At 33.4% G+C, this 27,803-nt stretch overlaps 1 protein-coding gene across 1 annotated transcript in view; it reads right to left on the bottom strand.

Moving 5' to 3' along the window:
- The window catches only part of LOC148943113 (ras-specific guanine nucleotide-releasing factor 1-like), a 125,412-nt gene that overhangs the window by 23,860 nt on the left and 73,749 nt on the right, over nt 1–27,803 (bottom strand). The window contains exons 6-9 of the mRNA XM_089102440.1: nt 26,157–26,361; nt 24,332–24,508; nt 15,428–15,525; nt 13,316–13,400 (exon numbers count right to left, since the gene is read on the bottom strand). Of these exons, the coding sequence (XP_088958566.1) occupies nt 13,316–13,400; nt 15,428–15,525; nt 24,332–24,508; nt 26,157–26,361 (565 nt within the window). The remainder of the gene's footprint in view (nt 1–13,315; nt 13,401–15,427; nt 15,526–24,331; nt 24,509–26,156; nt 26,362–27,803) is intronic.

Genomic DNA, 27,803 nt, shown 5'->3' with positions numbered 1-27,803 from the left:
ATTCTCTTAATTTTTCATAGTTCATTTTGAATTTCTTTCGTTGAAATGAAAGAGTTGGAATATTTCAGTAGTGTTTTTTTATAGTTTACATTGTCACAGTCGAATTCTCTTAATGTTTCAAAGTTTATTTTAAATATCTTTTATTGAAATGCATGGGTTGGATTATTTCAATAGTGTTTTGTCGTGGTTTACCTTGTCACAGTTACATTTTCTTGATTTTTCAAAGTCCATTGATTTTTCAAAGTCAAATTAAGAGAATGTAGATGTGACAAGGTAAACCACAACAAAACACTACTGAAATATTCCAACTCTTGCATTTCACCGAAAGAAAACCAAAGTGAGCTTTAAAAATCAACAGAATGTAACTATTATAAGGTAAACCATGACAGAAAACTACTGAAATATTCCAACTCTTGCATTTCACAAAAGAAATCCAAAATGAACCTTGAAAAATCAAGAGAATGTAACTGTGACAAGGTAAACCACGACAAAACACTGCTGAAATATTCCAACTTTTGCATTTCAACGAATGAAATCCAAAATGTGCTTTGAAAAATCAAAGAGAATGTAACTGTGACAAGGTAAACCATGACAAAACATTACTGAAATATTCCAACTCTTGCATTTCAACGAATGAAATTCAAAATGAACTTTGAAAAATCAAGAGAATGTATCTGTGACAAGGTAAACCATGACAAAACAATACTGAAATATTCCAACTCTTGCATTTCAACTAAAAGAAATACAAAATGAACTTTGAAAAATTAAGAGAATGCAACTGTGACAAGGTAAACCATGACAAAACACTACTGAAATATTCCAAATCTTGCATTTCAATGAAAGAAATTCAAAATGAACTTTGAAAAATCAAGAGAATGTAACTGTGATAAGGTAAACCATGACAAAACACTACTGAAATATTCCAACTCTTGCATTTCAACGAAAGAAATTCAAAATGAACTTTGAAAAATCAAGAAAATGTAACAATGATAATGTAAACCACAACAGAACACTACTGAAATATTCCAACTCTTGCATTTCAACGAAATAAATCCAAAATGAACTTTGAAAAATTAAGAGAATGTAACTGTGACTAGGTAAACCACGCAAAACACTATTGAAATATTCCAACTCTCGCATTTCAATGAAAGAAATTCAAAATGAAGTTTGAAAAATCAAGAGAATGTAACTGTGACAAGGTAAACCACAACAAAACACTACTGAAATATTCCAACTCTTGCATTTCACCGAAAGAAAACCAAAGTGAACTTTGAAAAATCAAGAGAATGTAACTGTGACAAGGTAAACCACGACAGAACACTACTGAAATATTCCAACTCTTGCATTTCACAAAAGAAATTCGAAATGAACTTTGAAAAATCAAGAGAATGTAACTGTGACAAGGTAAACCACGACAAAACACTGCTGAAATATTCCAACTTTTGCATTTCAACGAAAGAAATCCAAAATGTGCTTTGAAAAATCAAAGAGAATGTAACTGTGACAAGGTAAACCATGACAAAACACTACTGAAATATTCCAACTCTTGTATTTCAACGAAAGAAATTCAAAATGAACTCTGAAAAATCTAGAGAATGTAACTGTGAAAAGGTAAACCATGACAAAACAATACTGAAATATTCTAACTCTTGCAATTCAATGAAAAAAATAATCCAAAATGAACTTTGAAAAATCAAGAGAATGTAACTGTGACAAGGCAAACCACGACAAAACACTACTGAAATATTCCGACTCTTGCATTTCAATGAAAGAAATTCAAAATGAACTTTGAAAAATCAAGAGAATGTAACTGTGATAAGGTAAACCATGACAAAACACTACTGAAATATTCCAACTCTTGCATTTCAACGAAAGAAATTCAAAATGAACTTTGAAAAATGAAGAAAATGTAACAATGATGATGTAAACCACAACAGAACACTACTGAAATATTTCAACTCTTGCATTTCAACGAAAGAAATCCAAAATGAACTTTGAAAAATTAAGAGAATGTAACTGTGACTAGGTAAACCACGCAAAACACTATTGAAATATTCCAACTCTTGCATTTCAATGAAAGAAATTCAAAATGAAGTATGAAAAATCAAGAGAATGTAACTGTGACAAGGTAAACCATGACAAAACACTACTGAAATATTCCAACTCTTGCATTTCAATGAAATAAATACAAAATGAACTTTGAAAAATCAATAAAATGTAACTGTGATGATGTGAACCACAACATAACAGTACTGAAATATTTCAACTCTTGCATTTCAACAAAACTAAAGCAAAATAAACTTTATAAAATTAAGAGACTGTACATGCGACTAAGTCATCCCCGCAATATTCTCCTGAAGTATAGGAGAGCTCGCGTTTAGATGAAATAGACCGAAAATGAACATTAAACAATTAAGAGACTGTAAGTGTGACAAGATAAACCACAACAAAACACTAGTGAAATATTCCAACTCTTGCATTTCACCGAAACAAAACCAAAGTGAACTTTAAAAAATCAAGAGAATGTAATTGTGACAAGGTAAACCACGACAGAACACTACTGAAATATTCCAACTCTTGCATTTCAATGAAAGAAATTCAAAATGAAATTTGAAAAATCAAGAGAATGTAACTCTGACAAGGTAAACCACAACAAAACACTACTGAAATATTTCAAATCTTGCATTTCAATGAAAGAAATTCAAAATCAACTTTGAAAAATCAAGATAATGTAACTGTGATAAGGTAAACCACAACAAAACACTATTAAAATATTCCAACTCTTGCATTTCATCGAAAGAAATTCAAAATGAACTTTCAAAAATTAAGAGAATGTAACTGTGACAAGTTAAATCACGACAAAACACTGCTGAAAAATTCCAACTCTTGCATTTCAATGTACGAAATTCAAAATGATCTTTGAAAAATTTAAGAGAATATAACTGTGACAAGGTAAACCACAACAAAACACTACTGAAATATTCCAACTCTTGCATTTCAACGTAAGAAATTCAAAATGAACTTTGAAAAATCAAAAGAATGTAACTGTGACATGGTAAACCATGATAAAACACTGGTAAAATAATCCAACTCTTGCATTTCAAAGAAAAGAATCCAAAATTAACTGTGAAAAATCAAGAGAATGTAACTGTTACAAGGTAAACCACAATAAAACACTACTGAAATAATCCAACTCATGCATTTCAACGAAAAAAATCCAAAATGAACTTTGAAAAATTAAGAGAATGTAACTGTGTTAAGGTAAACCATAAGAAAACACTACTGAAATATTCCAACTCTTACATTTTAACGAAAGAAATTCAAAATGAACTTTGAAAAATCAAGAGAATGTAACTTTGACATGTTAAACCACGACAAAACACTACTGAAATAATCCAACTCTTGCATTTCAATGAAAGAAATTCAAAATGAACTTTGAAAAATCAAGAGAATGTAACTGTGAGAAGGTAAACCACGACAAAACACTACTGAAATATTCCAACTCTCACATTTCAATGAAAGAAATTCAAAATGAACTTTGAAAAATTAAGAGAATGTAACTGTGACAAGGTAAACCACAACAAAACACTACTGAAATAATCCAACTCTTGCATTTCAATGAAAAAAATTCAAATGAACTTTGAAAAATCAAGAAAATGTAACTGTAACAAGGTAAACCACGACAAAACACTACTTAAATATTCCAACTCTTGCATTTCAATGAAAGAAATTCAAAAAGAACTTTGAAAAATCAAGAAAATGTATCTGTGACAAGGTAAAGCGTGACAAAACACTACTGACATATTCCAACTCTTGCATTTCAACAATAGAAATTCAAAATGAACTTTGAAAAATCAAGAAAATGGAACTGTGACGAGGTAAACCATAACAAAACACTACTGAAATATTCCAACTCTTGCATTTCAACGAAAGAAAAACCAAAATGAACTTTGAAAAATCAAGAGAATGTAACTGTGACAACGTAAACCACAACAAAACGCGAATGAAATATCTTAACTCTTGCTTGTCAACGAAAGAAATCCAAAATGTTATTTGAAAAATCAAGATACTGTAATAGTAACAAGGTAAATCAACACAAAAAATTACTGAAATATTCCAACTCTTGCATTTCAATGAAAGAAATTCAAAATTAACTTTGAAAAATCATAAGAATGTATCTGTTACAAGGTAAACCATGACAAAACACTACTGAAATATTCCAACTCTTGCATTTCAACGAAAAGAAATTCAAAATGAACTTTGAAAAATTAAGATAATGTAACTCTGACAAGGTAAACCATGACAAAACACTACTGAAATATTCCAACTCTTGCATTTCAAGGAATGAAATTCAAAATCAACTTTGAAAAATAAAGAGAATGTATCTGTGACAAGGTAAACCATGACAAAACATTACTGAAATATTCCAACTCTTGCATTTCAAAGAAATGAAATTCAAAATGAACTTTGAAAAATTAAGAGAATGTAACTGTGACAAGGTAAACCATGACAAAACACTACTGAAATGTTACAACTCTTGCATTTCAAAGAAAAAAATCAAAAATTAAATTTGAAAAATAAAGGGAAAGTAAATGTAACAAGGTAAACCAAAACAAAACACTACTGAAATATTCCAACTCTTGCATTTCAACGAAAGAAATTCAAAATGAACTTTGAAAAATCAAGCAAATGTAACTGTGATAAGCTAAACCACAACAGAACACTACTGAAATATTCCAACTCTTGCATTTCAACGAAAGAAATCCAAAATGAACTTTGAAAAATTAAGAGAATGTAACTGTGACTAGGTAAACCACGCAAAACACTATTAAAATATTCCAACTCTTGCATTTCATCGAAAGAAATTAAAAATGAACTTTGAAAAATTAATAGAATGTAAGTATGACAAGGTAAACCACAACAAAACACTACTGAAATATTCCAATTCTTGCATTTCACCGAAAGAAAACCTAAGTGAACTTTGAAAAATCAACATAATGTAACTGTGACAAGGTAAACCACGACAGAACACTCCTGAAATATTCCAACTCTTGCATTTCAATGAAAGAAATTCGAAATGAAATTTTGAAAAATCAAGAGAATGTAACTCTGACAAGGTAAACCACAACAAAACACTACTGAAATATTCCAACTCTTTCATTTCAATGAAAGAAATATAAATTTAACTTTGAAAAATCAAGAAAATGTAACTGTGACAAGGTAAACCACGACAAAACACTATTGAAATATTCCAACTCTTGCATTTCATCGAAAGAAATTCAAAATGAACTTTGAAAAATTAAGAGAATGTAACTGTGACAAGGTAAATCACGACAAAACACTGCTGAAATATTCCAACTCTTGCATTTCAATGATAGAAATTCAAAATGAGCTTTGAAAAATTAAGAGAATATATCTGTGACAAGGTAAACCGCAACAAAACACTACTGAAATATTTCAACTCTTGCATTTCAACGTAAGAAATTCAAAATGAACTTTGAAAAATCAAAAGAATGTAGCTGTGACATGGTAAACCATGACAAAACACTAGTGAAATATTCCAACTCTTGCATTTCAATGAAAGAAATTCAAAATGAACTTTGAAAAATCAAGAAAATATAACTGTGACAAGGTAAACCAAAACAAAACACTACTGAAATATTCCAACTCTTGCATTTCAAGGAAAGAAATTCAATATGAACTTTTAAAAATCAAGATAATGTAACTGTGAAAAGGTAAACCACAACAAAACACTACTGAAATATTCCAACTCTTGCATTTCAATGATAGAAATTCAAAATGAACTTTGAAAAATTAAGAGAATGTAACTGTGTTAAGGTAAACCACCAGAAAAACACTACTGAAATATTCCAACTCTCACATTTCAATGAAAGAAATTCAAAATAAACTTTGAAAAATTAAGAGAATGTAACTGTGAGAAGGTAAACCACGACAAAACACTACTGAAATATTCCAACTCTCACATTTCAATGAAAGAAATTCAAAATGAACTTTGAAAAATTAAGAGAATGTAACCTTGACAATGTAAACTACTTCAAACCGCTACTTAAATAATCCATCTCTTGCATTTCAATTAAAGGAATTCAAATTAACTTTTAAAAATCAAGAGAATGTAAGTATGACAGTATAAACCATTACGAAACCCTCCTGACATATTCCAACTCTTGCATTTCATTGAAAGAACTTTAAAAAGAGCTTTGAAAAATCAAGAGAATGTATTTGTGACAAGGTAAACCACAACAAAACACTACTGAAATATTCCAACTCTTGCATTTCAACGAAAGAAATTCAAAATGAACTTTGAAAAATCAAGAAAATGTAACTGTGATGACGTAAACCATAACAAAACACTACTGAAATATTCCAACTCTTGCATTTCAACGAAAGAAATTCAAAATGAACTTTCAAAAATAAAAAGAATGAAACTGTGGCAAGGCAAACCATGACAAAACACTACTGAAATATTCCAACTCTTGCATTTCAACGAAAGAAATTCAAAATGAACTTTGAAAAATTAAGAAAATGTGACTGTGACAAGGTAAACCATGACAAAACACTATTGAAATATTCCATCTCTTGCATTTCAACGAAAAAAAAACCAAAGTGAACTTTGAAAAATCAATAGAATGTAACTGTGACAAGGTAAACCACATCAAAACACTACTGAAATATTCCAACTCTTGCATTTCAACGAAAGAAATCCAAAATGAACTTTGAAAAATCAAGAGAGTGTAACTGTGACAATGTAAACCACATCAAAACACTACTGAAATAATCCAACTCTTGCATTTCAATGAAAGAAATCCAAAATGAAGTTTGAAAAATCAAGAGAATGTAACTGTGACATGGTAAACCACGACAAAACACTACTGAAATAATCCAACTCTTGCATTTCAATGAAAGAAATTCAAAATGAGCTTTGAAAAATCAAGAGAATGTAACTGTGACACTGTAAACCACAACAAAACACTACTGAAATATTCCAACTCTCGCATTTCAATGAAAGAAATCCAAAATAAACTTTGAAAAATTAATAGAATGTAACTTTGACAAGGTAAAGTAAAACATATGGAAATACATATAGAAATTCACATTTTGTGAATTTCTATCATCACTGTCTATTAAAAGGATTTTATCCCTATTTGAACTTTTATTTATCGTCAAAGAAATTCAAAATGAACTTTGAAAAATTAAGAGAATGTAACTGCGACAAGGTAAACCATGACAAAACACTACTGAAATTTTCCAGCTCTTGCATTTCAACGAAAGAAATTCAAAATGAACTTTGAAAAATCAACAGAATGTAACTATGACAAGGTAAACCACATCAAAACACTACTGAAATATTCCAACTCTTGCATTTCAATGAAATAAATTCAAAATAAACTTTGAAAAATCGAGAGAATGTAACTGTGACAAGGTAAACCACTACAAAACACTACTGAAATATTCCAACTCTTGCCTTTCAATGAAGGAAATTCAAAATGAACTTTTAAAAATCAAGAGAATGTAACTGTGACATGGTAAACCACGACAAAACACTACTGAAATAATCCAACTCTTGCATTTCAATGAAATAAATTCAAAATGAACTTTGAAAAATCGAGAAAATGTAACTCTGATAAGGTGAATCACAACAAAACATTACTGAAATATTCCAACCCTTGCATTTCAATTAAAGATATTCAAAATAAACTTTCTAAAATTTAGAGAATGTAACTGTGACAAGGTAAACTACAACAAAACACTACTGAAATATTCCAACTCTTGCATTTCTGCGAAATAAATCGAAAATGAACTTTTAAAAATCAAGAGAATGTAACTGTGACAAGGTAAACCACGACAAAACATTACAGAAATATTCTAACTCGTGCAAATCAACGAAAGAAAACTAAAATGAACTGTGAAAAATCAAGAGAATGTAACTCTGAAATGGTAAACCACGACAAACCACTACTGAAATATTCCAGTTGTCCTAGTCGATTACGTAATTCAATGCCCATATATGGACTCCCGTCAAGACCTTCTGATAGGGTTCTACCGATTATGTAATCAATTTCTCAGAAATCCATCCGTCCTAATCGATTACGTCATTCTATGTCCATATTAGGATTCCCGTCATGACCTTCTGATAGGGTTCTACCGATTATGTAATCAATTTCTCAGAAATCCATAACTGTTTCGGCCAAATAATTCCCTAAAATGCCTAAAACGGTTTCGCCCAAATAATCCCTAAAATGCCTAAAATGGTTTCGCCCAAATAATCTCTAAACGTAATTTCAGCGTGTTCCCTTTGTTTTGACATCCCTGCGCTTTCACATTTGTAATTCCTAGGAAACCCTTTCCCGCGTTAATCTCTTCATCTCTAAGATCAAAACATTCGCCCGGAGTCAATTCTCCTAGATGAACACTAACAAATCAATCAACCTTGACATCATCTGTCAGACATTAATGGACTTCGCCCGGAAACAATCAACCTTGACATCATCTGTCAGATATTAATGAACTTCGCCCGGAAACAATCAACCTTGACATCATCTGTCAGACGTTAATAAACTTTGCCCGGAGACATTTCTCCGAAACCTGTTCTCCCTGGGGATTCCATGCCCATATATGGTGTACTCGTGGGACTGACAGCACACGTGTTCCCCCTGAGGATTCCATGCCCATATATGGTGCCCCGTCACGACTGACAGCACAGGTGTTCTCCCTAGGGACTCTATGCCGATATATGGTGTTCTCGTCACGACTGACAGCACAGGTGTTCTTCCTAGGGACTCTATGCCCATATATGGTGTACTCGTGGGAGTATGAGATAGCTTTCTACTCGCGCTAGCGCTGCCTAAGTGAAGAACGATGTGGGTACAATGTGTTTTTTTTTTTTTTTCTCCATACCTGGGCACTTCGTATCGAAGGAGTTGTCGTAGAAACTTTGAAAATGGCTCATTCGATTGGAAATTGGAGTGGCTAGTGCCCTTGTTAATAGTAGAAAGTGATTGGAGGGCAACTAGCAACCCCCCCCCCCGCCCATCATTCCCCCAAACACATCCAATCAAAATTTTGAGATAGTCATTTTGTTCAGCGTGGTTAATTTCAAGATAGAAAACTATTGATTTGTGAACTATTCGGTGAACTATTGATTTCCAATAGTTCACCGTAGTTGATTTCCAATAGAAAATACATTTTTGAGGAGGACACTCCCCAACAACCCTCAGGGAAAGGGTTTTAAGTTATGTTCTGGGGTATATAAGCTTTTTATAGAAGACTTTGTCATAGAAACTTCAAAATGGGCTCATTTGATTGGAAATCCAAAGGGTTAGTGCCCTTTTTAACAGTTAAAAGTGATTGGAGGTCAACTAGCCCCCCCACGTCCATCATTCGCCCAAACACATCGAATCAAAATTCTGGGATAGCCGTTTCGTTTAGCGTAGGCTAGTTGATTTCCAGATAGAAAAAATGTTTTTTAGAAGGACACTCCCCCACAACCCTCAGGGCAAGGGTTCTAAGTTATGCCCTGGGGACAAATAAGGTTTTTATAGAAGGTGTTGTCGTAGAAACTTCAAAAAAGATAATTCGATTGGAAATTCAAAGGGCTAGTGCCCTTTTTAATCGTCGAAAGTGATTGGAGGGCAACTATCCCCCCTCTTATGCCCATCATTCCCCCAAACACATCCAATCAAAATTTTGAGACAGCCATTTTGTTCAGCGTTGTTGATTTCTAGAGAGAAAAAATGTTTTTGAGTAGGAAACTCCCCCACAACCCTCAGGGCAAGGGTTTTAAGTTATACCCAGGGGGTATATAATGTTTTTATAGAAGGCGTTGTCGTAGAAACTTCAAAAAAAGCTCATTCGATTGGAAATTCAAAGGGCTAGTGCCCTTTTTAATAGTCAAAAGTGATTGGAGGGCAACTAGCCCCCCCACGACCTTCATTCCCCCAAACACATCCAATAAAAATTTTGAGATAGCCATTTTGTTCAGCGTAGTTGATTTACAAATAGAAAATATATTTTTGACGAGGATACTCCGCCACAGCCCTCAGGGCGATGGTTTTAAGTTATGCCCTGGGGGCATATAAGGTTTTTTATAGAAGATGTTGTCGTGGAAACTTCAGAAAAGGGCTCATTCGAATTGAAATTCAAAGGGCTAGTGCCTCTTTTAATAGTCGAAAGTGATTAGTAATATTTTTTGTTGTTGTTGTTGTTTAGACCAGGGCACTTCATATCAAAGGAGTTGTCATGGGAACTTCAAAAGGGGCGAAAGAAGGCGTTGTCGTAGAAACTTCAAATTAGGCTCACTCGATTGGAAATTCAAAGGGCTAGTTCCTATCTTAATAGTCAAAAGTGATTTGAGGGGAACTAGCCCCTCCCCCACGCCCATCATTCTCCCAAACACATCCAATTAAAATTTTAAGATAGCCATTTTGTTCAGCATAGTTGATTTCCAAATAGAAAATATATTTTTGAGGAGGACACTCCCCAACAACCCTCAGGGCAAGAGTTTTAAGTTATATCCTGGGGTATATAAGGTTTTTATAGAAGACGTTGTCATAGAAACTTCAAAAGGGGCTCATTTGATTAGAAATCCAAAAGGGCTAGTGCCCTTTTTAATAGTTGAAAGTGATTGGAGGGCAACTAGCCCCCCCCCCCACGTCCATCATTCGCCCAAACACATCGAATCAAAATTTTGGGATAGCCGTTTCGTTTAGCGTAGGCTAGTTGATTTCCAGATAGAAAAAATGTTTTTTAGAAGGACACTCCCCCACAACCCTCAGGGCAAGGGTTTTAAGTTATGCCCTGGGGACAAATAAGGTTTTTATGGAAGGCGTTGTCGAAGAAACTTCAAAAAAGATAATTCGATTGGAAATTCAAAGGGCTAGTGCCGTTTTTAATCGTCGAAAGTGATTTGAGGGCAACTATCCCCCCCCCCTTTACGCCCATCATTCCCCCAAACACATCCAATCAAAATTATGAGATAGCCATTTTGTTCAGCTTTGTTGATTTTTAGATAGAAAATATGTTTTTGAGGAGGAAACTACCCCACAACCCTCAGAGCAAGGGTTTTAAGTTGTACCCAGGGGGCACATAATGTTTTTCATAGAAGGCGTTGTCGTAGAAACTTCAAAAAAAGCTCATTCAATCGGAAATTCAACGGGCTTGTGCCCTTTTTAATAGTCGAAAGTGATTGGAGGGCAACTAGCCCCCCCCCCCACTTCCATCATTCCCCCAAACACATCCAATAAAAATTTTGAGATAGCCATTTTGTTCAGTGTAGTTGATTTACAAATAGAAAATATGTTTTTGGGGAGGATACTCCGCCACAGCCCTCAGGGCAAGGGTTTTAATCTATGCCCTGGGGGCATATAAGGTTTTTATAGAAGACGTTGTCGTAGAAACTTCAGAAAAGGGCTCATTCGATTTGAAATTCAAAGGGCTAGTGCCGTTTTTAATAGTCGAAAGTGATTAGTAATATTTTTTGTTGTTGTTGTTTAGACCAGGGCACTTGTATCAAAGGAGCTGTCATGGAAACTTCGAAAGGGGCTCATTCGATTGAAAATAGAAAGGGCTGATGCCCTTTTTAATAGTCGAAAGTGATGGGAGGGCTACTAATCCCCCTTCCACTCCAACCCTCCCATTTGCCCATTATGTTTAAAAACTAAATGTTGCCTTAAGATCAAATCAAAATGCACTGTGATAATGCTAATTCCCAATAAGGCATCTCAGCAGTGTCCCAAGAAAGACTAAGGGTATTACGTTCAAACCTTTCGAGGCTACTTCTGCTCTTAAAATTTAACCAAATCAAAATAGTGTAAGTGTATCAAAGCTATCAAAGAAAGTAAACAGATTTTTTTGCGAATGGTATCAAGTTTTCCATTTCAGGTCAACTAGAGGAGGTATGAAACTAAATTAAACAGTACTATTTGTGTCCAGATTTTTAAAATGGTGTATGTTGTTAAAAATTGCTGAAAATTTTTCTCCAGCATACAAATAGAAGGCCAAACTATAAAGTCTTAAAAAAAAAAGTTTAATGTGTTATTTTCTTTTTCTCTGAAAAGACAATGTCAATATAAAACGAACAGAAATAAATTAAAAAAAACTTTTTCCACAAAATAAGTTTTTCAAAGAAAAGTAAAGAACTCATTAAAACAAAAATGAGCAGATATGAAATCAAATAATCTACCAAGCTCGAAACTACCGCAAATCAGCATCGATAAATAAATGAAACCCAAAACAAACAGAAATTAAAATAAATAACCGAGTCAAACTCAAAACGAGCAGAAATTAACATAATTTGGGCGCAAAACCCCTATGCCTTTCCAAGGCCAGAACAAAATTTGCACTTTACTGAAAGAAATATAAATTTTTTTACTTTTATAACTTTAATAAATCAAATAATGTTAACATTTTGATTACTAAAGATCAGTATATGTATATTAAACTGACAATGCACATTCATTTGTAGCGTTGCGTAATAAAAGTGGATAAAAGTATGGTTACGCCCATCCGAAAATAATCCAGTTCCTCTGTTACCTCTTTAGCACAAAGGTGGGTACGTTGTACATTTTCTTTAACCAGAATCATGCCATTATTTTTAATCTTTTTGACTGGAGGACCAAGGTGGGCCTATGGTTCCTCTAATTTCTAAGCACAACAGAAAGAATATCCCTTTAATAATAAAATACAATTATTATGTCTATAAAATATATTGCTCAAGAATTTAAGAAGCGAGGATAAACATAAGTTCTTAAGAAAGTGCAAACTGGAAGCAAGTTCTTGTACATAGTTACTTAGTATATACTTACAATATAAGTATTAACTCAACCAGTAAACACCTCTTGTTAATTTAGTAAAGAAAATATCATCAAACGGGATATATTCTATTATGGTCAATACTTTGGTTTTATTTTAAAATATATTCATAAAAGCTGTCACAGGTTCACCAAAATTTGTTTATATATAGATATATGTTAGTTATGCATAATTGTGCTTATTTAGACAATTCGATTTTTATAAATTGTTCAGATTCATGACTACATCACTAGTATTTAGTTTTGATATATGTTTATATGTTATTGTACAGAAGTTGTGTTTGTATAGAAAATTTCAAGGCCATATATTCAATTTTTTGTTTAAATCGTCTATATTCATGAGATTATATCTATAATACTAATAATAATATTATAATACTAGAAGATTATATCTATAATTATTATATCTATAATACATACTGTTGAAGAATTTAAGAAATGTAAATAAACATAAGTTTGTGACAAATTATTAACAAGAATCAACTTACCTCATTGAATCTTTTCGTAATTAATATAACATGTGGTGCTCTTGTAGCTTTGTCTGTTTTCATCCAAGCTTGCCCAAGCAACTCTCTGAAATAAATATAAGTATATACCGATATAAAACCTATGTAAGTATAAACCTATATATACCTATGTAAAGTATTTGGATAGTGTGAAATTAGAAAACAATTCTTACTTCATAATATGCAAAATAGTTTTACCTAACACATTTTGCATGCAGACTTGCTATATTTTACCCCGCTCCCCTAATTTGCAAATATATAGCCCGAATTTGCTTCTAAAGTATTATATTTTTATCATACTTAGGTATATTTCCTTAGGATTAAGCGTCTGAGAAACATATGAGAAGAATATTAGGTAGGGGCTATATAATATAAGTACCCTCTCAACAATTGTCGATAACCAATCCCCAATCATCAGCTGTGAAAACAATTGTGTGATCTTATACAACCGGTACCTGAAGACAACAGAGTATTTCTCATTTATACGCTCTGTAGGTTTAATATAAAAGGGCTGTGTTCGTCTTTTACGAGGTTCAATTCATTTAGTGCTTAAATTCTGTAAGTGTTACGGATCGAGTTTAAACTTTCCGAATGCTGGAGGGGGGCGGGATAAGGGCTGTAAATTTGGTGTTAGAAAAACAGTTTTTCTTCTATTCTCCTAAAACAATTCTAAAAAATGGAGACAGACAAACCGGCAGCCACTTACTATATACGTCCACAAAAAATAAAAAAATCCACAAAAATATATAAAAAAAAATATAAAAAAATATAAAAATATAAAAAAATACGTCCACAAAAATGATTTTCAAAGAATTGAAAAGAAGAAGGAGCCTCTCACTAACACGAAGGGGCGTGTAAAAAAAGAAGATAAACACCTAAAAGCGTATTTTTAATACCCATCTATCTGGTACAAATAATCCCTAGTTTGAAGATGGCAAACTAATGAACATGTGATACGCGTGCCATGGCTTACATGCGTTGAAATTATGTTAAAAAAGATCTTCAAAATTGTCTTCAAAATGATAGCCTGTGGATTTATGATAAAAAAATGGAATCAAGCATTCTCCCCCTCTCTTTTTCCAAAATCCAGGATCTGCCACAATATATGATTTGGAAACAGAATTACATTCTTGGTTTTTTGACACTCTTACCTCAAAGGATCCATCATCACTACCCAAATCGATAGTTCCAGTTAATATAAAATTAATATTTAAGTAACTAATATTACATGTGTTTTTACAGAACTTTTACTGTTAAGATAAGCCCATATAATAGGGGTCATTCCTGAATCATGTTTAAGCTATAAAACGTTCTCACAAAACAGTTCCTCTAAAAACGTATTTTTGAGCGTTTTACTACTTTGGGCTGCTATTCACTCTTTACTAAATTTCAGCTATTGCTGCAACCATGAAAAGGTACATTCCAGCTGGTATTTGGAACATCAGAGATAACGTGTTAGCCCAGTAAATGCAATTCCAGTATTTTGATTTCTATTGACACCAAACGCTTTACTCAATTAAATAATGGACAATACATGGGGGTATCTTTACGTCCACAAGCTACCTTTTGGATAGTTACTTATTAAAACCGTTACGGTATAAAAACAGAAGTCATTAGAATACATAGTGGAAATTTTATTTTTTTAAAGTTAAAGTTTAAGTTAATCGGTGCCATTTAATCGGCCCGATTTTAGAGAGTCTATAGAATTGACATAATATGACGTTATATGACATAAAATGACGTTATATCAAATTAAGGTATAATTGCTGTACTGATACCATTATTTCATTATCTTTGATTCACAATATTAAATTATTATAAGTACATATTTGTTTCCCTTTTAGCTGTTATAAACCTATTGGTTGTTTTTCGTGGGCAAGAATTTATTATTTATTTTACTCTTGATGTTAATAAATAGATTAAATAAATACTCACTTGAATAAGTAAATATTTGATAGTATTTAATAGAATACCTGCTTAATACATTAAGTAAATTCTTAATATGTACTTACATAAATACTAATGAACATAAACATAAATGAAATAAAATACTAATAAATAGAAATAAATACTTAAAAGATTAAATTAACTTACTCGCTTTTGATAGAAATAAAAATATGGTGATCTAAATATGTCATCTGTTCAGCTATTTCCAATGCGGAAAGCGTTTCTATTCCGTCCTTGCTTGGTGTCTGAAATAAATATTTTTTAAAAGGGCGCAGTTGTCACAGACTTTTGAGGCATACACTTAGTTTTGGATGTGTGAAAACTTCAGAAAAAATACTACAATTCGGAACTTCCTAAAGGAGGTGTTTCTGTGTTTTGGGGAAGGTATAGCTTCCTTACCCCTCCACCGGAAAGTCTGAGGGAAACTACAATAAATATTAATAGATTTGATAGTCCTTTCATCACCTGGTCTACCCCACCGTCCCTAGAAGAAATAATGATTTAGTTCTTTGAATACTCTATTGAGAAAAACAAAACAAAAAACAAGTGATGAAGAAGAAAAATGGAAAAAATGACATGAAATGAATATGAAATGAGTGAATGATGAATGAGATGGAAAAAACAGAATTAATAAATTCTATTCTGTTTTAAACAATAGTTAACAAACGGAATAATAGTAAGTACAGAAAAAAGGGGGAAAAGAAAAGAAAAACATAATGAAATGAATAAAGAAGAAAGATTAGAGAATTAATAATAATGAGAGGCACAATGCGTAATAATAGATAAAGAAGTAAGATAAAAAGAAAAGAGAAACATAATGAAATGTATAAAGAAGAAAGGTAGGAGAAGATATAGAAGATAATAAATGTGAAATTCATAATGCATAAAAATAAATAAAAAAGAATGGGGAAAAAGGAAAGAAAAACATAATGAAATGAAATGAAATATACACGACAACAAAAAGGAAGATTTTCCAGCGAAAATTTTAATAGATTTTGCGAAAGAGACCAGGAAAAATTTGTTTCATGCACCTGAAATTTAAGATTTTCAAAAAGTCTACCAGAATTCAAGAACAACTGCGCAATTTCTTCCAGTGTTTTTCCTTCTAAGTCTTCATTCTAATCCGTTTTACGTTTCCCACAACAGCACTCGAGTATTTCATGTCTTAGGATTAAATGAAGTTTGTCTTTGACTTATATCTTAGGCAATTAGTATTCAAACCTAAATAGAATTTACAAAGAAGAAAATAGTGCAGAGCATTCAATTGATTTAGCTTGCACAGTTTTTCTTTAGATTTCCTTTTTCAGTTTTGACTACAGGAGAGGGTTCTAAGAACATAGTTCTTTTGAATGAATGGATTGTGCCTTCAAAATATTTCTGAGTGAACTACTCTTGAAAAATAAAGAATAATTTTTAAAAGTAGAGTAAACATTATGCAGTTCATTCACCGGGGCGTAATTTGCTAGGGCACAAGGGGGGGGGGGTGACCAGCCCTCTCAGACCGCAATTTGCTCCTTCTAGACACAGTCTGCCACCCTCTCCGGTTGAAATTTAGTTTTTTTTTTTTTAATCTTGTCAAAACTAAGATAAGCCTGCATAATTTAAGTATCCACACAAATTATGAAATTCATAATGCATAAAAATAAATAAAAAAGAATGGGGAAAAAGGAAAGAAAAACATAATGAAATGAAATAAAATATATACGACAACAAAAAGGAAGATTTTCCAGCGAAAATTTTAATAGATTTTGCGAAAGAGACCAGGAAAAATTTGTTTCATGCACCTGAAATTTAAGATTTTCAAAAAGTCTACTAGAATTCAAGAACAACTGCGCAATTTCTTCCAGTGTTTTTCCTTCTAAGTTTTCATTCTAATCCGTTTTACGTTTCCCACAACAGCACTCGAGTATTTCATGTCTTAGGATTAAATGAAGTTTGTCTTTGACTTATATCTTAGGCAATTAGTATTCAAACCTAAATAGAATTTACAAAGAAGAAAATAGTGCAGAGCATTCAATTGATTTAGCTTGCACAGTTTTTCTTTAGATTTCCTTTTTTCAGTTTTGACTACAGGAGAGGGTTCTAAGAACATAGTTCTTTTGAATGAATGGATTGTGCCTTCAAAATATTTCTGAGTGAACTACTCTTGAAAAATAAAGAATAATTTTTAAAAGTAGAGTAAACATTATGCAGTTCATTCACCGGGGCGTAATTTGCTAGGGCACAAGGGGGGGGTGACCAGCCCTCTCAGACCTCAATTTGCTCCTTCTAGACACAGTCTGCCACCCTCTCCGGTTGAAATTTAGTTTTTTTTTTTTAATCTTGTCAAAACTAAGATAAGCCTGCATAATTTAAGTATCCACACAAATAGGTCAGTTTTTTTCAGGATATCTTTACCTTTATGGTACTATATGGCTCATTTTTCAGTTCCACTGTGATTCTAACTTGATTTAAGATAATTGGCACCAACTTTGCCCCGCCTCGCAGGATTTCGCCGAAATTACAACTGACCCCCCTTGACCTTCTCCTGCCAAGGAGAATGTACGTGCCAAATTTCAGCCTTATTGGTCCATTTGGCTAGGAATACATAGCAAAGTGGAAAACGAAGTGTTTTATATTATTGATAACCATATTATACTGAACATATCAAATATAAACCCCCTCCCTCCTTACATCATAGTCTACTCCAATACTCATCCTATCCAACACCACCCGAGCAGTCAATTTCAATAGCATTGCATCATAAAGTATTCGGTCCATCCAACAAAATTCTCTCTACGGAATCTCATTTAACTAGGGTATCTCAATTATTTTCAAATATTTACCCAGAATGTATCCGTACCCCAAAAAATTTTAACCAAATTTCTACTCCGAGGAAAAAACCTTCAATTAAAAAATACACAACCATCCGAGGATGACTGTAAATAATTGTGAATTTTTGTAACCAGTATCTTCAAGGCTAAATTTCTGACTTCAAGACACAAGTGGGGTCAATGCCCTCTGTATAGCCTGTATATCTCTGTATATCCCTGACTTTTCTTTCTTTTCCTAGAAAAAGCTATATATAGAACAGCTTAGCTTCAAGAAATCAAAGTGCACTCTATGCTGTGTGTGCCATATAGAACAAAACTCAAGAAACTAAAGAAATGCAAGAACTAGACTTACGAAAAAAAATTGAGATAAATTCCAACCTCAGAACGGTATAGACTTGGATGAAAATAGCTAGATCTATGTCTTTACACATGCCTGTCTATGATCCATACCACACTTTGAAATCATGTAAATATGCTCCCCTGCACTTATGTTGGCTGTCCTGTGGCATAACCTAGTATCAAACAGTTCGTGGTAACGAACTGTAAGTAAGGAGCGACCCGGCTCAATAGTAACATAAACTCTAAAAAACGGAATTTTGATACCAATAGATACACCAGAAGAATGAAATTTTTTTGCTGATTTCAAATATATAAATTTCATCAAGTTTAGTTGTTTTTATCAAAAGTTATGCGCCTGAGAAAATTTGCCTTATTTTCGAAAAAAGGGGGAAAGAACCCCTAAAAGTCATAGAACTTTAATGAAAATCACACCATCAGATTCAGCGTATCCAAAAACCCTACGATAGAAGTTTCAAGCTCTTATCAGCAAAAATGTGGAATTTTGTATTTTTTGCCAGAAGAAAGATCACGGATGCGTGTTTATTTTTTATTTTTTTTATTTATTTTTTTTTCCCACGGGTGATCGTATCGATTCAGTAGTCCTAGAATATTGTGAGAGGGCTCATTCGAACGAAAATTAAAAGTTCTTGTGCCCTTTTTAGGTGACCCAAAAATTGGAGGGCAACTTGGCCCCCTCCCACGCTTTTTTTCCCCTAAGTCACCCAATCAAAATTTTGAGATAGCCATTTTGTTCAACATAGTCGAAAATCTAATTAATATGTCTTTGAGGATGACTTAATCCCCCACTGTTCCCAAGGGAAGGGCTGCAAGTTATAAACTTTGCCCATTGTTTACATATATTATTGGTTATTGGGAAGTATACAGGCATTTTCAGGAGAGATTTTTTTCTAGTGGATGGTTGGGGTCAGAGTAGGGGTTACGGGGGAGCATCTTTCCAATGGAGGATATTTCCTTGTGGGAAGGGACATTTCTATGAAGGGGGCACCAGATTTCCCAGCATTATTTAAAAAACAATAAGAAATTAAATAAAAAAATTTTTTTTTCAACTGAAAGTAAAGAGCAACATTAAAACTTAAAACGAACAGAAATTATTACGTAAGGGGTTCGCCCCTAGTCAATACCTCGCTCTTTACGCTAAAGTTTTTTTTTAGTACTTTCAAAAGAGCTATCTATTCTAACTAACCGGCCTTTGTGATTCAGGGGTTTGTGATTCGAACAAAATTCAAACTTTAGCGTAAAGAGCGAGGTATTGATTAGGGAGCGAACTCCCTAATATACGTAATAAAAACATACGAATATAGAAATTCGTTACCTAAGTTAATTCGTAAGTTACGTCAGAACAAAATTTCGAGAAAGCCAATTAGCCAAAAAAAGGCAAATTAATATGCGAATTTTGTTTTAATTATTCATGTACGGTGAGCAAAATCAAAGCTCCATTAATGCAAAAACGTTCAGAAATTAACTAAAAACAGAAGTTTTTTTAACTGAAAGTAAGAAGCAACATTAAAACTTAAAACGAATAGAAATTATTCCGTATATGAAGGGGGCTGTCCCCTCCTCAACGCCTCACTCTTTACGCTAAAGTTTGACTTTGTCTCACAACTATATTTTTTAAAACAATAAGAATACTTTAGCGTAAAGAGCGAGGCGTTGAAGAGGGGATAGCCCCTTTCATATACGGAATAATTTCTGTTCATTTTAAGTTTTAATGTCGCTCTTTACTTTCAGTTAAAAAAACTTGTTTTTTTTTAGTTAATCTACACAAAAGGTCGATTTTGATGGAACATCAAATTGCCATGTCACCATATCGGCATGGTCATACCGATTTATAATTTTTGTATCTATTATACCTTCAGAGATATGGCAAAACAATTAGCACCGGTTGCTATAAGTTGTTAAGTTGCTATATTTTCCAGAAGGAAAATATAATTCATATCTTTTTTTTTCACTTTTACGTTTTTTTTTAAAATAACTGGGGCTTAAGCTACCAAGGTTCCATTATTTTTAATATTTCTTTTTCCGGAGGCTAAAGCCTCATTATTTTTCTATAAAGACAGAATTCGTGACATTTCAATCATTCGTTATCCTGAGCTGCTAGATAGAACTAGGTTAGGTAAAACCGATTTAAGGATCTACTGACTGGTTTGAAGATGAAAGTGAAAAGGTTGTACCTTAACTAAAGATTAATTAAAAAAACTTTTTGCACAAAATTGTTTTTCAAAAAAGTAAAGAACTCCATTAAACCAAAAATGAACAAAAATAGAATTAAACAATCTACCAAGCATACAACTACCACAAATCAGTATCAATAAATAAATGAAACCCAAAACAAAAGTCAAACTCAAAACGAGCAGAAATTGATCTGAGTAGGGTTCTAAACCCTATGCTTTCTAAAAGCTAGAATATAATTTGTACTTTACTGAAAAAATTCGAATGAATATACTGAAAAAAATGAGCATTGTCAATTTAATATACATATGCTGATATTTATTGCTTAAAATCTTTATTAATTTTTGGTTTCTTAAAGTTATAAAAGTGAAAACATTAAAAAAAATTTTTTCAGTAAAGTACAAACAATCACTTTTGACTATTAAAAAGGGCACAAGCCACTCCAATTTCCAATCGAATGAGCCCTTTTCAAAGTTTCTACGACAACTCCTTCGATGCGAAGTGCCCTGGTCTAAAAAAAAAAAAAAAAAAAAAAAGTACATTGTGCCAACATCGTTCTTTACTTAGGCAGCGCTATTGTGCTGCCTATGATTACTAAGTCAGTTTACAAATGATAAATATAAGCAATGACAAAAGCAGTATGTGTTGAATAACCACTCGCTATATAAAGCTTTCACTGGTATCACATCTAACCCACATTTGCCGTTTCCATCATTCGAGCTCAATTTTTTTTTCTATAGTGACCCCCTCATATAAGGTATGTGGATTTACACTATAAGTTCTGCTTGCAAATTTCAACTAATTATTAAACAGAATTTGGACATTTCTGACTAGGGTACTCCTGTCAAGCAGCCTGAAGGGTTAAAACCAACTAGCCATCCCATCTTCATGAGATTTAAGGCAAATTTAATACCAATATTGGGGCCAAACTCTCACAAGACTTCTCATTTCCTTCCCTAACTTTAATTAAAGAAAAGAACCCAGCTCACCGAAGAAAACAGCAAAGATTAATTTAGGCCAAATGGTCATGTCTATCTTTAGTAAAGAGACGACCCCCCCTCACTTTCGTTACCGAACCAGTCATTAGATCCAACAATCGGTCTTACCTAATCCGATCCTGCGACTCAGATGAAGAATCTGGCCCTTATCACTAAATTTCAAGCATTTGGCCTTTTAGTAAAGCTGGCTCATAGTAAAATATTATTAAGTCTTTCATTCTTTAAATACGGAAATTTTCTCTATTGTTCTTTGATTTACTTGAAGTTTGTATTATTCTTTCAATTCAAGCCTCTTCACATCCCTCCAAAATTCTGAGCCTCTCTGGAGTGTAGTTTTGCGTACGTACCCGTATGCAGCCTATATGTTATACATTTTTATTTCAAGTTGATGAGGTTCCGTTGATGAGGTTCCGGCTGATGAGGTTTGGGTAGATGAGGTTCGAGTTGATGAGGCTCAACCATTAATTTTGTATGAACATGAACTTGGCAAACTTTTTTTTAGGAGTGCTGTAGAATTTGACTATGCATAACCAAACCAAGCAACAGAGCCCTCTTTCGCATAATTCATGTGTTCAGTCTCTTTTGGAGGGAACATCCTCATACTAACACTGTTAGGTCCTACTTGTCATTTTCATGCTTCTGGGATAATTGCCGAAAAACCGTTTGCAAAGCTGTTTTCAAAGAAAGTCTTAGTACAGCAATGTAGATTAGGAGATTAGGAGTAGATTAGGAGTGTGATTGAACAAACATTGATCCTCCTTATGAAAGCAGCTGGGAAATGGCTTCTAGCAATTAACTCAGAAGTGTGAAAATGATTGATCAGGTGGACAGCTTCACTTGCCTTGGTAGTATTATTAGTAAAGACGGTGGGAGCAGTGAAGATGTTAAAAGTAGAATAGCCAAGGCTCCTTGTGTTTTTATTCACAGTTGAAAATATTTTGGAAGAATAGGAAGATAAGTCTGCAAACCAAGATTATAATACTGGAAGCTACAGTGATGACAGTGGTCAAATATCTTTCTGAAGCATGGGCGCTCCGAAAAGCGGATGAAGATTTGGTATATGTTTTCTAGAGAAATTGCCTACAGATATTTCTGGGTACCCGGCTGATTGACCGTATTTCAAACAGTAGTCTGTACGAAAAGTGTGGTTCAATCCTGCTTCTTAGGGCTATATTGAGAGAGAAAGCTTCAGATTGCTAGGACATGTTTTCTGAATGAAGGATGACAGATTGCCGAAGATTGTCCTTTTCGGCCAACCGTCTAGGGCTAAATAGAAAGCAGGTTGTCCGCGATTGGATTAGGAGAATGTCGTAAAAAAGATTTAAGGGAAACGGGAACTTCCTGGGAGGGTGTAAAGAGAGAGGCTTTAGATATATTTGGATGGAGGAAAAGCATGCGTAACTAAGTTGGCCTCAAATGGTTTGGTACTGCGATGAGTCGTTAGTAGTAGTTGTCGTATTGTTACTATATTACTTACTTACTATACTATACTTGCTTACTTACTATATTATTTACCACTTACTATATCACTATATTATAGTTACTTTATAAATATATAGTTATTATATAGTAATATAGTTACTATATTACTATAGTTACTATAAATCTACTTTTGTGGGCATTGGCTCTGCTTTTTGGGAGATGACAAAAAATTGAAAATGCAATTTTGTGCTTGGATTTGTGCAGCTTTTTTGGGGCAAGTGTCTTGCTGAGGAAAAAAAATGGAAGAGAATAGATTTACTGTTGGAACAGTGGGGAGGGTGTTGAGACCTACTTTTTTTTTTGCAAATTGACAATCTCTTGTAGTTAGAAAAAGTAATTGAGATGTAGTTTTATACTTCGCTTAAAACTGCCATTTGGCTGTATTGAGATGTGTTGAAGTCTGATTTTGTTCGCACCAGCTCGGCTCTTGTGAGAAGAAGACAAAATTGGGAATTATCTTGAAGCTTAATTTTACGCAGCTTTATTGGCCCAAGCTTTTGCAAAGAAGAAGCATCCCCCCTCTCAATAAAAAAAAAAACGGAATAGACATTTTACTGGAATAGGTAGAAGGGCGCTCGAGATCTACTTTTCATTATATCAGGTACACTCTTGTGGGAAAACAAAGCAATTAAGTTGAAGTTCTATGTTTGGATTTATGTTTTGATATTATGTCTATGTTTGGATTTTGTGCCACGTCTTTACTGGAGAAGAAATAACCTAAAGTTGAAAAGAATAGACAATTTGTTGAATAGCGAGAAGGGTGTTAAAATGTTTTTTTTCTTCACAATGACCTCTTTTGTGAGAAGGCAAAGTAATTAGGATGCAGCAGAAATGAATAGACTTAATCGTGGGATGCCGAAAAATGCATTGAGGTCTACTTTTGTATGCCTCAGTACCTCTCTTGTGAAGGAGGTGAAGCTTTATGATTAGGTTTAAGCAGATTTTTGGCCCGGTTTCTTGCGGTGGAAATATAGCCCAAAATAGAAAAATATAACATAGCTTTATCGGCCAGTCTCTTGCAGAGAAGAATAGTTAAAAAAAAAAAATGAAATCGAATCAGCATTGAGTTTGTAAGGATCGTGCTGTGATCTTCTCCTGGGCAATTTGGCTTCTCTCTTGTGAGAAGACTAAGAAATTGGGATTCGGCTTTATCGTTAGCTTTACGCAGCTTTGTGGCCTAATGTCTTATAGAAGGGAAATACATTTAAATAGGAAATGAACAGACTTACTATAGGAATAGCGAGAAGGGTGTTGAGATCAACTTTAGTGTGCATCGGTTCCTCCCTTGTGAGGAGACGAAGTAATTGAGATGCAGCCTTATGCTCAGCTGGCAAAAGATGTGGGCTGGAAAGAACATCTTCAAGAAATTCAATTGTCAAGTTTTTTAATCGTTCCGATTCAAAATCCTAGAATAAAAAAAAAACAAAAAACATTAACTTCACAGGAGTTGCTGAAAAGTAATTTTTGGAAATAAAAAGAAATTAGGTAAACAATAACAGTAAAGCAAACCCTAAGAAAAGTAACCTAAGCATTTCTAATGTTTAGTTTTGAATGACTTATTTATGATTAATTTGACATTTTGATAAGCCTTTCATTTTAAGAAATAGACTGTCTTGACTGTCCATACAAAATAGAATATATTCTGAAAAATCTGCTTCACAATAGACCATTTTCAAATCGACTGCTGTAACTTTTCGATTTCGTGAAACCGATTGGAAAACACAGATGGAAAACAGCAGTTTTACAGAAATTTTCGCTAGGCCCGGAGTTTCTTTGTATCTTCTAATATTTCTGTTAATCCTTTGCTATTTTGAATTTGGAAGAAAACTACTGAATATAAAGGTTGCTATATTATTATAAAACTGAATTGATAAAAAAAGATATGGTCAATATTTTGTTTAATTTTTTTACTATTTTACTTTTTATCTTTAAAAAGGGCGTGTTCAAATTTACAATTCAATAACACTTTAAGTCTAATTAGGTAGGCAAAATGCCGATACAAAATTATGTATATCCATCGAACCAGAAATAAACTGTACTGAGTTCTAAGAGAAGAAATTCTTCTTCAACTTCCTTAGATTACTTTTAAGACGCTTTCATGTAATCTCACCACTTGAACCAAGTTCAGGGGCCTGCGGCCGTTTACTGCAGCTGAAGTCGAACTCCTGGTGTCGTATTACCAATCAGAGATCGATCCCGCTGCGGCATCACAGAGGCAATAGATTTTCTTCTTTTATATATGAAAAGAAGAATAATTTTCTATATGTATTACATCTGGGACTTTCTCTAAATGTTCTTGGGTAAGTTACAGAATTCAATTATCATTAATGATAATTGAATATAAATGCAGAACAGACTACAATGTTAGTCTGATTTATGTATTATAGGAATTTAGGGGCCTTAATTTGTAATTATCAGCCATTTTATGCTGAAAATAATATCAGTCAACACTGGTACGGCACAATACAACTCTGTCAAAAACGTTTTACCTTGCTTTCTTGAAAGCTAGGCAATCTAAAAAGAAAAAAAAAAAGAAAAGACGATTGAAATCAATTCAACTAGCTAAAAGAAGGTCGTATTCCAAAGTTTGTTTCATAGGCATAGTTTAGGTGTTTTTGATGCAATTTCAAAAATAGAGGGACGGCCTAGGTAATTCTTCTGCACGCAAACCCCCTCACGCTTGTCTTATACGAGTTTTTTTTGCGCGTTTATTTGCGTATATGAAAGAAGAGTTAGGGACACATTCTGAGCCAGACTGGCTATACGTGACATTTGAAAAAAACGACGAGAATGGAGAAAAAAAAAATAGAAGACCAAACAACGGTAATTCCAAATCAACCTTGTTTGATTTTCTTTATTATTATTTTTTTAATTTTCTTCGTTTTGCGTCGAACAGCAAGAGTTGGGATTGTTTCAGTAGCTATTTTTGACTGGGAGTCAGGTCATGGAATTATGAGTTGACCTGCTTGAGTACTTAGACTAATATTGTTTTAGTAGTATTTGGCTTAGAATTTGGTGATGCATAAAAATGGAATATTGGAAAGGCAATGCTACCTGGTGATGTTTTGAAATCCAATGTCGAAGAACATTCAATACCCTCATTGTTGCTGCAGATGACATCACTGATTCCTTTCTTTTTAGTGTATCACGACGACTTGAGTTTCGGGAGTCATTCAAAGCCCGGAGGGCTGGCTCTCGGGGGTTACTACAGCCTGCAGTTGCAACAGCAAATGCTGCAGCTGCATGTGACGTACTACTCCTAAAAAAGTATAAAAGCAAATGATTAGAAGCAGATTCTTACCAAACAGTTCGTGGTAACGAACTGTAAGAAAGGACCGTCACGGCTCAATAGTAGCCGAAACTCTTTAAAAAACGGAACTTGATATCAATAGACACATCAAAAGAACCAGCTTATTATGCTGATTCCAATTCTTTAAGAACGACTCATGAAACACAAGGGCCGCTTGATAAGAACAATAAAAAGTTTTTTTTTTAAATATTAAAAAATTTTTACCTGAAGAGCGAGGCATTGAGGAGGGGGAAACCCCCATCATATACTTAAGAATTTCTGTTCGTTTTAATGCTACTCCTTACTTTCAATTGAAAACTCTTGTTTTTTTTAGTTAATTAAAACAAAAGGGCCAGAGATATTCCCAGTTTTGTTAAATACCGCAAATTCTCTATGCTTACCTGTCTATCAACCTGTCACACACTGTACTAAAAACTGTCTATAATATTTACAAAAACAAGCATGTATGTTCCCTCAGAAGCCTGCGATTTTTCAACAACCATACTTGCACCAAAACGACACGGTAGGCATATTGTCGGATTTATTAGTTTCTGGTTCGCCCATTCATTGAGTCAGTATTACGATATTATTGGGAATATTTCTTAGATTGTGCTATAAACTTATAAATGATAAATTTAATAGGAAGTAATCTTATAAATAATAGGAACTAATTCAGTAATAAGAAAATAATAGGACAGTGAAATAATAGAAAATATTAGGAGAACTATATGATTTTTGCATGTCTTTGCAACCTTTTTGACGCATTTCCCAATAATAAAAAAAAAAAAAAAAAAAAAAGAAAAGGCAGAGCAATTTCAAAATGTAATTCGGCAGTTGAGTAAACGTGTATATCAGCTACTGAATCACAGCCAAGTTGTCGCCTCACGGTGAAACGTTGAAACAGTAATAAGACAATTTAAAACAAGTTACTTTGATTTAAAACCGTAGGGATTCAGAGAAATAAGAAACAAAAAATTCCGCAGGGAGTATAAGCCTTAAGCATCTTTAGTGATAAAGATGGCGTTTAGAGCGCTCAAGTAGCAGCCTGAGCGTCGTCCAATTATAGCTTGATTTGTGAATTTTCTCGTGGTTTTTCTGCTGTGATGGTGTAAGTAATCGAAAATTTGACTTTCCTAGTTTCCATTAGTGCACTAATGATGGTATTAAAGAACTGAAAAGCTGACTTATACGAACTGAATTCATCTCGCTGACAGTGGCGCCATCTATTTTGTAATTTGGAGTTTAATTGGAGATGGCGTTCCAGAGCGCTCAAATAGCAGCCTGAGCGTCGTACTAGTAGAGCTTTATTTGTGAATTTTCTCATGGTTTCTTTTCTAATCGAAAATTAGACTGTCATAGTTTCCATTAGTGCAATAACGATGGCATTAAAGTACGGAAAAGCTGATTTATAC

This window comes from Artemia sp. Qi Xiang Cuo, chromosome 16, assembly GCF_049724085.1.
Source record: "Artemia sp. Qi Xiang Cuo chromosome 16, ASM4972408v1, whole genome shotgun sequence".
Taxonomy (NCBI): Eukaryota; Metazoa; Arthropoda; class Branchiopoda; order Anostraca; family Artemiidae; genus Artemia; species Artemia sp. Qi Xiang Cuo.
This window is presented reverse-complemented; position numbering and strand designations above follow the sequence as displayed.